General features: G+C 51.4%; 1 protein-coding gene across 3 annotated transcripts in view; it reads left to right on the top strand.

Annotated features, from left to right (window-relative positions):
- The window catches only part of RBL1 (RB transcriptional corepressor like 1), a 1112731-nt gene that overhangs the window by 789498 nt on the left and 307332 nt on the right, over positions 1 to 15901 (top strand). For all 3 annotated transcript variants that reach the window (XM_069652118.1, XM_069652119.1, XM_069652120.1), the window contains one exon: positions 6358 to 6429. In XM_069652118.1, coding sequence (XP_069508219.1) covers positions 6358 to 6429 — 72 coding nt within the window. The remainder of the gene's footprint in view (positions 1 to 6357; positions 6430 to 15901) is intronic.

Raw genomic sequence — 15901 nt, 5'->3', positions numbered from 1 at the left:
GGCCAAGCCTACACAGTAGGCAGAGTGGGTTCAGGGTGGACCTTTCTGTAAAATCTGAGAATGCCTTTCCCTTTCCTCCCTCTTTCCTCTTTGGTTTTCGTAACCGTTGCTTGCCCCTCGATCACAACGAAGTCGGTTGCGCGGCTTGCAAGCTCCTCCGTCCTAAAACATTGAAGGAGCGTTGAGTCAAGCGGTGGGCGGCCTACGGGATGTTGAAGGCTGACCTTTCAACAGAGCGCTCCCGGTCCACATAGTCTGACCCCGGCCCCACCAGGCACGGCTCAGGCACTGCTATGGGGAATATACACCCCGGCGACAAAGATGAACATTTACAAAGCACTAAGCACACAACCCCAATTCCATCTTTGACCAAGTCGAAGAAGACCTCAGCACCAACGGATACACCGGAAGTTCCGGCGGTACCCGCTGATCGTCAAGATCGGCAGCCGTCCCCGCAGCCGCATATGCGCCTAGCGACTGGGCCCTCAAAGACAAAGGGTGCTATTTCTAATATTCAAAGTTCCGTCGAGACGCATCTCAAGAAGGCGTCCAGCGACGACAAGGTTCTGTCTCTCCCAAAGAAGGTGTTCACTGAAGACAAGGCCCCGGCTCCACCGAAACCTTCCCAATCGCAGGCCAAAGCTACGCGCCTCCCTTCTGCGGAGGATGTTGCCGACAGCATAGCGAGAAATATTTTTGCAGACTCTTATAGGCGGCAGTCAAGGATTCACCGAGGCCTGCGGAAAAGGCCAAGGAAACGTCGAAATCCAAGGATAGCCTAAGGGGAGTACCGGAACCCTCCGCCAAGCCGGAAGAGAAGCACAGGGACACGCCACCTCCCGGGAGGAGTTTTCAGAGGGCGAGGAAGGTATTTCTTCGACATTGAGACAAAAATCTCAGCGTTTGACGACAGAAGAGCATTTACAGGATCCCTTTCCACCTCTAGACCATTCTGGGTCTTCTGTTTGGACTAGGGAGAAAGTTGAAAATTGTATGGAGAGGCTCGACAGGTTTGTTACCCGTTCCGAGAAACCCGCTCCAAGAAGAACACAGGATGAGAGCACTTTGGACCCTGTAGCAAAATTCCCAAGACTCTTTGACCCCTCTCAGGAAGAGGATATGTACACCTATGACCACACTGAGGAAGAGATTCCTGCAGACACTCAGGATGAAGATCATTTCATCAATCCTGAGGACATGCATGATCCCATAGAGGGGTGGGGGGGAGACCTGGATTTGGGTGACCCTCAGCCTTGGCAGTCTCCGGATACTTCATCGGATCCTGATGACCTCTGTTTGGATTCCCCCCCAGACCACTCCCACTAGACAGCCCTCGCCAGTGGACGATCAAATCGCGTTTAACGCCATGTTGCTCAAAGCAGCAGAACACTTCAAGATCTCTGCCGATGAAGCTGTCCCTCAAGCTGACTTTGTGGAGGATATTCTTACAGAGGCCACCGGCCAGCCAGGCTAGTCCTCTCCTCAACTCCATTAAAAAGCGTCTGGCACTCTCACTATCAACACCTGCTCTCACAAGAGTTGATAATCGGGGAATAGAAAAGCTTTTTCGGCCTTCCCCCTCGGACCTCCTTTATAACGGAGGTTGCTCCACCCCTGACTCCTTGGTGGTGACCACTACAAGAAAGAGGGCAGGGGTTCCTCTGTCAACCAGCGAGGCACCCCCTGACAAAGAAGGTAAAAGGCTTAACGCCCTTGGGAAAAGGGTCACGGCCGCAGCAGCTTTTTCTACACGCATCGCCAACAATACCACCTTGTTGGCCAGCTACGCAGACGCTCAGTGGGCCTTGTTACAAGAAGGCCTACAGGAAGTTACCAAACCACTGCAGACTCTTCTACTGGCCACAGTGACTGAGGGCAGACAAGTAAACCAAAGTAGTATTAAGAACACTTTGGATTCCACTGAAACAGCGGGTCGATCTCTGGCTCAGGGCACACTCCTAAAGAGACACTCGTGGCTAAGGATCTCTGGGTTCATGCCAGAGAGGCAAGCGTCACTTATAAATAAACCCTTGGAAGAATCCAACCTGTTTGGAAGAGTGGTCGACTAGGCCCTCGCGACCGCAAAAAAGGAGCATGATACCCTGAAGACGCTAGACCTAATTACACAAAAACCCTCCACAATGATGCTCTGGGTCCAGACGGCTTTTTCGTGGCCAACGCTTACCTCAACAACAGTACACCTCGGGGAAAAAATTGGTCCTCTCCACTGGAAACCAGTGGATACACTACCCCGTACCCCCAGAGGGTTCAACGTCGTGGGAAAGGAAGGGGCCGGAACTCTACCCCCACATGCTCCCCGGCCTCAGGTTCAAAATGACCTGAATATTCAGGTCATCTCCCATGCCTTCCCTGGTCGGGGGCCAGTTAACATTGTAACTTCAGGCATGAGAGGGGATAACTACAGACCAGTGGGTGCTAAAGACCACGGCCCACGGGTACTGTATAGCGTTCAACCGGTCCCCAACATTCAGACCTCCACGAGCAAGGCGACTGAGACCAGACCATCTGCGTATCCTTCTTCAGGAAGTTGAGACACTACAAGAAAAAGGAGCCATAGAGGTCGTACTTCTGTCACAGGATAAGGAAGGTATTTATTCAGTGTACTTCCTTGTAACCTAAAAGGATCTAACCATGCGCCCTCTATTAGATCTGCGCCCAGTAAACAAATTTGTAAACCCACAAAAGTTCTGCATGGCCACTCTGCAGGAAGTAATTCCCCATATCTCTCAGGGGATTACATGGCAACACTGGACATGAAAGATGCATACTTTCATATTTCAGTGTTGCCGGCGCACAGAAAATACCTCAGATTTGATACAAGACAAGCACTATCAGTTCAAGGTACTACCCTTCGGCATATCATCCGCACCAAGTGTATTTACAAAGGTACTAGCGGTGGCAGCAGCACACCTGCGCAGGCAATCCATCCCGGTCTATCCTTACCTCGGCGACTGGCTCATAACAGGGGACTCTTACGAAACCAGTCTGTCAAATAACCAAAGAACAATAGATCTTTTATTCAGTCTGGGATTCTCGATCAACAAGAAAAAATCCTGCCTAGCCCCCAGTCAGGTCAAGCAGTTCCTAGGGGCTCTAATTCGAACAAAGGACGGTCTCGTCTTCCCCTCCAACGAGAGGGTCCAAAACGTGCTGTTTCAAATCTCTCAATATGTAGCCAGTCGAGGGGTGACGGTACGCAAGGCTACGCAACTGTTAGGAATGATGGCGTCATGTGTTTACTTAGTTCCTCACGCGCGCATGCGGCCAATGCAGGAGTGGCTCAACAGCCAGTGGTGTCAGGCCAACGGACAATGGGACGATCTAGTGGTCGTCTCGCCAGCTCTCGTTCTCTCGCTGCGGTGGTTGTCGAGGGACAACCTCTTGAAGGGGAAATCCTTCACCACCCCCGCAGTGGAGGCCACTCCAACTACAGACGCATCGCTCACATGCTTCAACAAACAGCGCACAGAGTTTGGTCGCCAGACATAGCATCCAACCACATAAACCTGTTGGAACTGTTAGCAGTTTTCAAAGCACTAAAAGCTTTCCAGACACAACTGCAAGGAAAGACGCTCCTGATCCTCGCAGACAGCACCACGGTCATGTACTATCTAAACAAACAGGGGGTCACTCATTCTCCAGGGCTATCCAAACTGTCCCAGAACATTTGGAAGTGGGCTCTCAAACACATCCTATTGTCACAACCAGGGGAACTCAATCTTCTGGCATATGTACTCTGCAGAGATTTCCCACTACCAATGGAATACGAATGACGATTACACAAAGACATTGTCTCCAATGTTTTTGCAGATTGGGGCTTCCCAAAAATCGACCTGTTTGCAACTCTGGAGAACGCTGAATGCCAAGATTACGCCTCCAGGTACCCCCAGAACCGTTCCAAGGGGAACAGACTCTGGATAACATGGTCAGGGAAATTTGTTTACGCTTTTCCCCTCGACTCCCCTACTCAACAAGATAGTGCACAAGATGCACCAGGAACCAGTCACAATGATACTGATGGCCCCCATGTGGGCCCACCAACCCTGGTTCGCTCATCTGATGGAGATGTCTCCATCTCCTCCAGTGAAACTGCCTTGTCCATACAACATGTTGTCGCAAGACAAAGGAGAGACTCTTCACCCATGCCCGCAGACAATTTAGCGGCTTGGCTCCTGAAGTCATAGAGTTTGGGCTCCTGCGGCTCCCTCAAAGATATATGGACATACTCAGGGAGGCAAGAAAACTGAACACTCTATATTGCTATTACAGTAAGTGGAAACGGTTTGTCATTTGGTGCAACTCGAAGAGCATTAACCCTATTAACTGCTCTCCCACACATATTGTTTTGTACCTAACTAATTTACTTGACTCAGGCCTGGTCTTTAACTCCCTAAAGGTTCACTTAGCTGCGCTTTCAGCCTACGCTACATCACAACAGAAAGTGTTGTGGTGGAAAATACCAGTTATTAAGGCTTTCATGGAGGGAGTGAAAAGAATTCACCCTCCCATTTTCAGCCCAGATCCCGGATGGGACCTAAACGTGGTGTTGACTAGACTTAAGGGGGCCTCCTTTCGAGCCCATGCATATAGCAAGTCTTAAAGATCTCACCTATAAGACTGCCTTTTTAATAGCTTTTACCTCCATTAGGAGAGTAAGTGAACTACAAGCGCTCTGTCCTAGACCCCTTTGTAACAGTTCTGAGATAAGGTGGTTCTACTCGCTCACCTTAGGTTTGCGTCTAAATTAATTTCTATGTTCCATGTGAACCAATCCATAGAAAAACCAACGTTCTTTCAGAACTCTTCAAGCATGGGAGAAAGAAGCCTGCACACACTTGATGTGCGCAGAGCAGTCATGTTTTACACAGAAAGAACTCGACCACTAAGAAAAACTAATCAGTTTTTCGTTTAGTGGCAGCAGGAAGAGGAGGAGCTGCAGTCTCCAAATCCACTTAGGTGAATTGTCAAATGCATCACACTCTTGCTAAGAGAGAACTGCCCTTCAAGCCTAGAGCACATTGTACTCGAGGCACTGGGGCTTCCATAGCATTCATTGCAAATGTTCCCCCTGGAGTTCTGTACACACCTTTACAAAACACTATTGCCTAGAGACTCGCTCTAGGTGGGACAGGCAGTACTAAGACAACTTTTCACTACTGTTCCTCCTCACAACCCACCTCCAACTCCAGGTATTGCTCGCTAGTCTATGCACAGCATGTGATTCTAAGCAGGTTACCAAGCATAAGAAGACAATGCATTACTTACCGTAAAAGCATTTCTGATGATTGTATCTACTTAGATTCACATGCGCCCACCCTTCCTCCCCGCTCGAATGGAAGGTACATAGACGTCTTACTACTTTCTCTCTTTTCTGTACTCACTCACGATAGTCAAAAGACTCCCTCACGGCAGAAAAAATACAATCGGAGGGACCTCGACGCGTGAGGGATTTTGGGTACACTACACATCACTTAGAGATAGTGTTACAGGCACGCCCATTTCAACGGCCCCTTTCGATTCTAGAAAGACAAGATGCAATACTCTGCAGTGACCACTGGATGTCGGACTATATGCACAGCATGTGAATCTAAGCAGATACAATCATCAGAAATGCTTTTACGGTAAGTAATGCATGTCGTATACATGCTGTGGTGGTAACCACTGTCGGGTGTTCAATGTAGCTGGTAAGAGCATTCCTCATTCAGCTGAGGCTGAGGACTATTTAAATTACTGAACCAGCAGGGCACTCCTGTAACTGTGTACGCGAGGAAGGAAAAAGGGAGGTTCCCCAACATTGTATGCAGAGCAAGCAGTTTAGCAGACTGTTAACCTTTGCTGTGCTGCCGCCAACAAACAGCAATTGAGGTGTGAAATCATCTGACTTCCAGGTGCAGCCTCCAACTACCGCTACATGTCACTGCCCTCTTGCAAGCTTCCTGCAGCAACAGCAGATGCGCCCTTAGTCAATATCTTTTTTCTTTTTGAAATGTGTGCACAAGGCGTTCCAAATGTTAGTTTTCTCTATATTTTGTAGTATTTGGCTACATTTTATAAGGTCCATCAAAATTGTATGTCTGAAAGGCCTGTCTCTAACTTTTACCGCTAACTCTGTTATGTGGGTGTGCCACATCTAGGATCTTACAATAGTGACCAGATTTCAGTAGCAGTGTTATGGAGGATTTTCAAAGCAATTGATTTTTCCTGAAAGGAGGTTATTTAAAATGAATGATTTTTCTTTAACAAATGTGTTTATATTAAATGGGTGTTCCATGATTTCTACTTCATCTAGTTGCTAACTATTTGAACTGTACTTTGAAGTTGTTCTTGTTTTTTCAGATTACTAAAGAAGAAATAACTTTTCATGACATAATGAAATACTACAGAAATCAACCACAGGCCAACAGTCATGTAAGTATGTGAAATAGTGTTCTTTAACTAATAGTATGTATATGAAGACTATCAACTACTGTTGGTGTTAGGGCGATCAAGCCAGCCACTTAAATATTTGTAGTGTGGGTCTCAAACTACCCATATCATGATTCATATGAAGAGAGAAAATGCAAATGCATTCATATACCTATTGGACTTGTAAAATAAAGGTTACACTCACTATGTACATCCGTGCTATGCATTTTTCCCCATGTTTTGGTAAGAGACTAAACAATATCCTATCTATATAAAGGTATCTGTTGCATGTCTTTTCCGCGCTGCCATTAGCAGCGCAGGTGTTCACCATAGCAACTTTGAGATCTTGCTTCCCATCTCTGCCGCCTCTGCTTCTAAAATTCTACGATGCTCCCTATTTCCATGGGAATAAACATATCTGGAAATGACAACTATTCAACCCTAATGGAGTGCCTGCTCTCAGATGTTATCCTCTTTTCCACATTTCGAGGCTTTCTGAGTATAAATGGTTTATGGTTTCAAACACTTTAATGTTATTGTAAAAAATGAAACTAGTACCAAGCCCAGTATGTGTAATGTACTTAGTAATTCAACTACAGCCCTTTTATCGCTTAATGTGTAAAATCTAAAGAGCTATAATCATTAAGTTCACAAAATGCTTTGATTTTATGTAAAGGTACCAGAAACCCTTATTGTTGCTGTTTGCCCCTCCCCCTTCTAATAGTCATATTTCGAAAGAGCACAATAGTAGTGTACCAGACTGTCCACAATAGAAAGATAGCCATCTAAAATGATTTTCTGATAGGTTATTGTAGGTTCGATCATGTGCTTTGCTCAAAATGACAAATGTTACCTTCCTATTAGGACTACAGTATATACAGGAAGGTTCACTGTAGTGGCCTGCACCACCAAACTCTTCGGGGAAGCATGGGCAGAAAAGCAATGAGTCGGAAAGGGCCGGCTTGTGCTTCTTGGCCAGGTCCCGGTCCACCGTGAGAACCAACACCTCTTGGCCCACAGTTCCATCACTGGCCCCTCTCTGCTTGATTAAAAGGCAATAAAGTCTCCTTTTTAGGACCCTCGCCCTAGATGTCAGTCCGATCATACTGCAACTTTGGACTTAAAGGGGCCGAAAACCCTAAGTTGTCTTCGCCATCAGGCGCTGGAAAGCAACTTAAGGTTTTCCAGGGGTGGCAGCAGGGATCATGTCAACCTCTGGTGCGTCGTCCAGGCCACTTATCTCCTGCACGTCAGCTGCTAGGTCCACCAAGTCACTGTGTTCCCCACAGAACTCCTCTGAGAAGTATCTTACATCCCTGGGTTGGAAGTTTTCCAGTCCCCAGGGGACCGGATCCCCTTACTCATTATCAATGTCCTCTAACTGGGTAATATATGCCCTTCTGGTCATAAATGTCTCTAGTTACGGATGCATGTCTGAAGGGCTGGGGCACTCGCCTCCAAGACCTTAAGGTGAGAGGACTGTGGTCCAAATCCGAGTGCCGTGAACACATCATTCTCCTGCATGGGGTCTGGCATGTATTCACATGCTCATGTTCCCTGTCGTCATGCTGTGAATCCTCTATAAAAAAAAAATAAAACCCGTTTTGCTTTACCCTGAAAACAGCATTTCTCCTCTATAACCAATCACTGTTTTTGGGTAATACTGCCCCATCCAATGACAGTCTCCCTAACCTCCACCCCTGGAGTCTATCTTCAGATGTTTACTGCACATTTTAGTGTTGGGAGTGCTCTCATCTTGCTCTTCAAGCTTTTTTATGAATTTTCAAAGTTTTCAGACGATTTTGTTTGTTTCTTCAAGTTTCAGAGGTTCAGGATTGGGTCTACTTCGTGCCTTCTACAATGTCTCAAGAGGAGTCTCTTCAAGTTATGTGAGGGCTGTGGACTACAAAATGTTTACTGTGGTTTTTTGAGGAAAATGAAGCACTCTTACTGCAGGTTAGAAGCGTGGCTCAAGTTGGGGGAAGACTTCTGACTCTGGTTCTGTGCAGTCATGCCTCATCTAGGACCGGGCAGTCCAGGATCGTGCTCCCTCTGAGAAGAGGTCAAGGTCCTTTGAGGACGCCCCTTGCCTGGCGGTCCAAAAGAAGGCTAAGCACCACGCTATGGATCCTGCTGGGGTTTGCTGCTGCTGCGAGACCCAGTTCGGGAAGGACACGTTCCCGCCGCAGTCTTTATCCACTGTAAGCCTATCAGTTAGTGGTGCACCTTCAAAGACGAAGGTCCTCGGGTGGCTCTTCTCGTCCACTTGCAGACAACGTCATCCATCAATACCACAACTTCATTGACGACTGCTTCGTCATCCAGAACGACTGCTTTGCTGGTGACCAGGACCTCGTCTACGACCACGGCTTCGACGACTCAGTCGACGACCATCACCACATCGACAAAAGGGAGCCCTGCAACTACCGTGGTCTCCACGATCAAGACGACAGCAACCCCATGAGTGCCATGCCTCCACAGCCTATGGCTTCTGTGGCGGCCCCCCCAACAACTGCAGCTGATGGGCCTGCTAAGGTGCCCATTGTCATCTTGTTCGTTACCGAAGGATTCGGGTAAGACCAAGGAGCCTCTACCTGCTACAGAGTTCCTCCCCAGGCAGGTGAGGGTGTCTCCGACAATGCCTAGGGATTTTCCGGAGGGGTCCGCACACATCTAGACAAGCTCAGTTGACCATTTACCCAAGTACTGATTTTCATACCACGAAGGGGGACATGGGGCCACGTCCATGGGATGGCTCCCCACAGAGAGAGCCTGTTCCGTCATTTAGCCCTTAGAGGTGTTTCAGCCTGGAGCTGGTGCCAACTGCTGTATTTGGACATCCTTACGACCCTCCACACTCTGGTGTCTGACAAACACCAGAGGTGGCCGGTTACTCCTGTCCCTGGCCGGTCCCAGAGTAATCCTAGGGCGGCCAGAAGCCCCTCCAGGCTGAAAAGTTAGACAAGCCTGGCCAGGCTGAGGGACCCTTCAGGGCCGAGATGTCAGCCGACGCTGCACCACCAGCCTTTGACCCCAGTGACTGTGGAGCCTCCACGCACCGACACCAGTACTGATACGGACACTACTGCGACTCATACTGACGGGTATGACTATTATATTCCGGCTGACGGGAGCCGCTGGGTGCCGACGAGCCAGTCGGGGCCCTGCAACCACATGAGGTCGGCTCTAATGCCATGATTTTGAGGGCCTCCGCTCTCTTCAATTTTGTGTTGGCGGAGAAGAAGGGGGGGTTCCTCTTCCAAGGCTGGGAGTCCAAACGGAAGACCGTCATGTAGATCGCTCTGCTGGATGATGTCTGGGAGGAAGGTTTGTCCCTGATGAAGACGCCAAGTACCGCTCCACCCTAAAGAGACAGGCTTGAGAAGAAGTACAGGGTCCTGGACTCAGCCCCCAGGTGCTTGAGATCACCGCCTTCTCCGGACTCGCTAGTGTCTGCCGCCACCAGGAAGCACTGTTAGGCAGAATCCTGTGCAGTTCCCTTGGGGAACACTGAAAAAACATTAAGACTACAGGAGTAAGCAGTAAACCCAATTGGTAGCAGTCTGTACCACCCAGATTTACCTGGTAGCTGTGGCTGAGCAGTCAGACTTCTCTCAAGATGTGTAGGGCAGTATACAGAGCATACACAATAGGGACAAAAACACAGGGGAGCAAACAAACACTGACTAGAGCTTGGTATCAAAAGTATATAATTATGTATTTAAAACACACTTTCGGAAATGCACTAAGGACTCTAAATCAAAGCAAGTCCAAACAGTCAAAGTATACACACCTCCCTTAACGATTAGACAAGTCTAGGTCAAAACACCACTATTTGTAAAAACAGATGTGAGAGCTTAACTCAGATGGCACTCCAATAATTAAGTTAGAGGGAGAGAAAGACAGGTCATGAAAAATAACAGTTCCCAACACTTTTCTAAGACCACAGCAAGATAGTGAAGGCAGAGTCTACTGTAGAGCCAAAGTTCATAGGCCTGGACCACTTTAAATGGAGCAAAGCGGAATGTGCCCAAGATCACACAGTTTAAAAATGCACTCAAGTCTTTACAAAAATGTTCAAAAGAGGTTGGTTTGATGCGAAAGGTAAAGTTAGGCGGTCTGGGGGCCAACCCAGTTGGAAAGCCAAGGATTTAAGGGTCACCTTTAGAGATCTGAAGAAAGGGAGGCCAGGCGGAACACAGTACCTTTAAAAAGTGAGGAAGCGGGAGGCCACCAGGGGGCGCACAGGTGATGGCTGCCTGAGCGTCGTGCTCCCGCTGAGGCTGGGCCATTGACGGGGACTGAGCCCCCCCCCCCCCCGGACCCCCCAGGGGGATTCACTCGCTCGACCGGAACTGGCGAGCCCCCCGTGACGCCCCCGCCAAGAAGAACGGCACTCGAGCTCCCCCGAGAGCTTGAGAACGGGCCGTGTCGGAGGAGCGGCGAAGAGCGCATCAGCGCCAGGAAAGGAGGAGCAGCCCGCGGGAGAGCCTTTTGCCAGCGAGCCCGTCCCCCAGCACCCATCCAGTCCCCCCCCCCCGCCCTCGCGGGGGGCCCACAAGATTTGGGGACAGTGGCCCCGGCGGGGGATTCGGGCCTTCACTGCCCCCCCCTACCCCCCGGGCCGTGACGAGCCCCCGGCGGGGCGGGCCCCAGCGAGCACATTGTGCAAGCCGTCTCGGCCACGGCAACCAGGGCCTGATTTGGGGTGGTTCCAGGCCCCGACCCACCCCCCCCCCCGCGGAGCGGGAGAGCGGGGTCAGGGCGCGTGGGGGGCCGCACAACACCACACCCCCCCACACCCCCAAATAATTATATTAAAAAAAAACACCCTCCGAGCACAATAACCGCCGGAGTGGAAACGCAACCCTCCCTCTCTCGAGGGCTCCCAGAATCGCTACAGCCTGCACTCGCATTGAGGACACGCAGAGGGGCCTAGCCCGCCCGCACCAGACTTCTACAGGTGGTGGCCCCTGGGCCCATTCCCAGGGCGTGTGCCCGTCTGACACCCCCCTGGAAGGGGAACGCGACCTCAGACTGCGACAGTGGGACGGCGCAGACGGTCACCCCCCCCAAAGAGGAACGTCAACATCTCGAAGGAGCCCAGGTGTGAGGCCCCCATCCGGCGCTGGTGGGGCGTGTGCCCGCCTGGGAGCTCGCCCCCACCCCCCCCCACGGAAAGACACCAGCCTCCCGTGGGTTTCCCCGGGACAACACAGCCTGGGGACCTCGGGCCGGGTCCTCGAGGAGACTCCCTAAAGCCACCGGACCGCAGCGGTCCCCGCAGTGGGCACAGTGGAAGACCGCATGAGCTGGCAAGTGGCACTGCAGGCATATCGCTTCAAGGGAACGGAGAGTGCGGTCAGCGGCCCCACTGACGCTGGGGACATGGCACAGCCGGAGGCCTCAATGCAGTCCACGACAGCGATGAAAAGGGGCTTCGCCTCTATCCTACAGGAAATCAGGGACATGCGTTCGGATATCGCCCAGAAATTCGAAAAGATCGACCAAAGGGTGGACAAGATCGAGGACAGACTCCTGCAAGTGGAAACCAACCAGTCATCAACGGTAGCCCAGGAGGTGCAAACTGAGTTGAGGCTTGCAGCCCTGGAGAAGAGGGACGAGGAAAGGGCTAGACAGATGGATGACTATGAAAACAGGGAAAGGAGAAATAACCTTAGATTTTTTGGGATCCCTGAAACGGAGGGCGAAACGGAGAGAGACTTGATCCGAGTGGTGAGAGACATTATCACACTCTTGTTTTCAGAGGAAATGACCACAGAGCTTACGTTTGACCGAGTGCATAGGGCAGGGGGCAGGGCAGGGGGCCCCCGGTCGGTCCTGGCCCGGTTCCACTACTACTCGGAAAAGACTAAGGTGCTCAAGGAAGGAAGGCAAGGGTGGTGACCTATAACAGCGCTCACAATACCATTTATCAGGACCTTTCCGCATACACCCTGGCCAAGCGCAGGATGTGCGTCCCCTAACGCAGTTACTAAAGGAAAAGGGGGTGCGATACAGGTGGAGGGTACCCCTTCTCTCTGGCCTTCGAATACATGGGCCAACGGACAATGCTGATTACAGAAGACGACATAAGGGGAGCCATCCGGGATTACGTGGCGGAGTCTACCCCCCGGAGGGGCCCTGTGGGTCCGGAGGCCCTTGTAAGGGGCGGCCCTAGCCAGCCGGGTGCCAGAAGAAAGAAAACCAGTTCGAGAAAATTCAAAAAATTGAACACCCCGCCGCCCACATTGGAAAGTGATCACGTCGACTTGGAGGGCTGACGGTGGTGATGCCCCGACCCGCAGCGGGTCGGAAAAAGGAAGTTCCTGAGGTTTCTCAGAACACAGAGTCCCCTTGAACAGCAAGTATAACGGGGTCAACTGAAGGGACGAAGCAGCGGGGGGCCAGGGGGGCTCATAGACATGAGCACTGTACTGATTGCCTAGCCGAGGAGGGTAGGCTGGTGGTCCGGCCAAATGCCAGCAATGGCGGAACTATCTGGCTGGACGCCGGGGTGGGGGGAGGGGGAGTACGAACTAGTTGGGGTTTGTTTGTTGGGGGAAGGGTTTGGGGGGCAATTGGGGGAACGTTCCAAAAGTGTCCAAAAGGTGAAACAAAGGGAGCAAAGAGGGAGCGATGATGCGATATCATTGGCTAACAGAGAGGAAAACATAGATCCTGGCTGATGCCCGTCCGGCCCTGGGTGTGGGTACCCTTAACGTGCGAGGGCTGAACACCCCCACGAAGAGGTCCCTGGTTCATAGGGAGTTTAGGAGGGCGAAACTGGACCTGCTCTTTCTGCAGGAGACACATTGGACAAAGGGGAAAGAGCCTAGAATGCGAGGGGGAGGAATTGGGGAGGTCTTTCACGCCTCCCACAAGGCCAAAAAAAGAGGGGTGGCCATATTGGTGGCAAGGGACATGGACTTCGAGAAGGAGGCCATCCAGAGGGACCCCGAAGGTCGGTACCTGATGTTGCGGGGTTCCCTGCAGGGCTCCCCCTTGACTCTAGCAGCAGTGTATAGTCCTAACGAAGGTCGGGCCCAATTCTGGGAGGAGGTAGGAGACAAGCTGAGGCTGTTCGTGCAGGGCCCACTGGTGGTGGGGGGGGGGATTTTAACATGGTCCTAGACCCAATTATAGACAGAAGACGGGTTGGGCCCCAGAGCCTCAGACCCGCGGATGAAGCCATGGCGCAGAACTTTCAGAGGGTTAATGGGGACCTGGGACTGTCGGATACGATCCCAACCCCCAGATCAGGGACCCCCTCCTTTACCTATTACTCAGCCATTCACAACTCGTTCTCGAGAATAGACCACATTTTGGTGGACGAGGTTCTCACTCCATATGTAGCGGGCTATAGGATAGACCCAGTCCCTTGGTCGGACCACGACATGGTCCGAGTCACCTTAACGATGGGTTGGTGTGAAGATCGTAGAGGGCGCTGGAAATGCAATGATGCCCTATTGAGAGATGATGCACTCGCCCACGAGATCCTGGTCTCCATAGTGGAGTTCTTTGAGTTTAATGATCAGAGAGGTGGCCATGCACACACTTTGGGATGCCTTTAAGGCAACCATACGAGGAGACCTCATAAAAATAGGCTCCATGAAGAAGAGGGAGAGGGAGGCCCAGGAGAAAGCCCTGCGGGGTAAAATAGCCTGTCTCCAGCCGGGGGGATCCCCGGACCAGGCTTTAGAGCATGACCGGTTGGCTGCACTGGAGGACTACAGGCTCCAACTGAAAGATCTGATCCTAGATAAAACTGAGAGGAGCCTCCTAATGGTAAAACAAAAATACTATGAGAAGGGGGACAAAGCGGATAAGATCCTAGCCTGGAAGCTAAGGGAGGTCCAGAGAAGTAGAAGGGTGAAGGAGGTGAGGGATACCCAGGGGCATCTCGGCCGCGACTCCTCACATGTTGGAGAGGCCTTTCGCCAATATTACAAAACCCTCTACTCCTCGGAGTACGACGGGGACGACACCCAGATAGAGGATTTCTTGAACTTCATACAGATCCTATCCCTTTCGCGCGAGATGGCTGAGGGGTTGGAGGGTCCGGTGACCGAGGATGAGATTGACAAGGTGATAGGTGGGATGAAGGGGGAACCTCCCCTGGAGATGATGGCTTCTCCTTCTACTTCTATAAAAGATTCTGCTCCGCCCTGGACCCGTTCTTGGCGAGAGTCTTCAATGCTGTGCTGGTGGATGGCATCCTCCCCGAGTCCATGATGGGGGCTATAATAGCAGTCCTGCCCAAGGAAGGGAGGGACCCCGTGGAATGCTCCTCTTATCGTCCCATATCTCTGTTAAATATCGACGTCAAGATCCTGGCCAAGGTGGTGGGGAGGCGGATGGAGGGAATCATGCCAAAGCTAATCCATGGCGACCAGGTGGGCTTTATTACGGGAAGGCAACGCATGTGTCCTCTCCCTGGACTCGGAGAAGGCCTTCGACAGGGTCGAGTGGCGATACATGGGTCTCCTCCTCCAGAGGATGGGCTTCGGGCCTCACATCATGAGCTGGGTGACCGCCCTCTACAGGGCCCCCACGGCAAGGGTTCAGGTGAACCGGAGGCTGTCCGAACCATTCCCCCTCTCCCGAGGGACAAGGCAGGGATGCCCTCTCTCCCCCCTGATATACGTCCTCACTATGGAGGCATTGGCAATAGCGATTAGAGCTCACCCGGACATCAGGGGGACCAGAAGGGGTGATGTTGAATTCAAACTTTCCCTGTTTGCGGATGACATCTTGGCCTACCTGGTGGACCCTGTAGTATCACTTCCCCCCCTTCCTGGCGCTGGTGGCCTTGTTCGGTCGCTTCTCAGGTCTGAAGATCAACGCCGCAAAATCTGTTCTGCTCCCTATGAGGACACTAGACCCAGGGCTCGACCCTCTGGACTGGTTTCATAGGATTAAAGTGGAGAAGGCCGCTGCTCGGTATCTGGGGGTACTCCTCACCAGAGACATATCGAAATTGAGCGCCGCCAACTATGACCCCATGATGGCAGAGATCAAATTAGATTTGAGGAGATGTGACAAGATGATCCTGTTGTGGTATGGCCGAATGACTGCAGTAAAAATGAATATATTACCACGGCTTCTCTACCTTTTCACGGCACTCCCAACCAACATCACAGCGCAGACTTTCAGAGAGCTACAAAAGGGGGTTCGGGACTTTGTGTGGCAGGGGAAAACCCCGAGGATAGGAAGGACCACCTTGACTCTGCCTAGGGAGGGGGGGGATTTGGGCTCCCGGACTTTCACCTCTACTTTTGTGCCGCCCAACTGCGCGTCCTACTGAAGCATATGAAGGAGGGAATGGGGACGTACTGGTCATACTTGGAAGATATGGATGCCCATCCCCTGAAGGTCCGAGACCTTTTGTGGGCCCCTCGCGTGTCGATTCCGCAACACTTAAGGTCCCACCCGACCCTGGGAGTCCTCTGGGACATCTGGAGAGAGGGCCCCC

Source organism: Ambystoma mexicanum, chromosome 3p, assembly GCF_040938575.1.
Source record: "Ambystoma mexicanum isolate Mex_15411 chromosome 3p, UKY_AmexF1_1, whole genome shotgun sequence".
Classification (NCBI taxonomy): Eukaryota; Metazoa; Chordata; class Amphibia; order Caudata; family Ambystomatidae; genus Ambystoma; species Ambystoma mexicanum.
The sequence above is the reverse complement of the archived record's forward strand: the minus strand, read 5'-3'. Positions and strand labels throughout refer to the sequence as shown.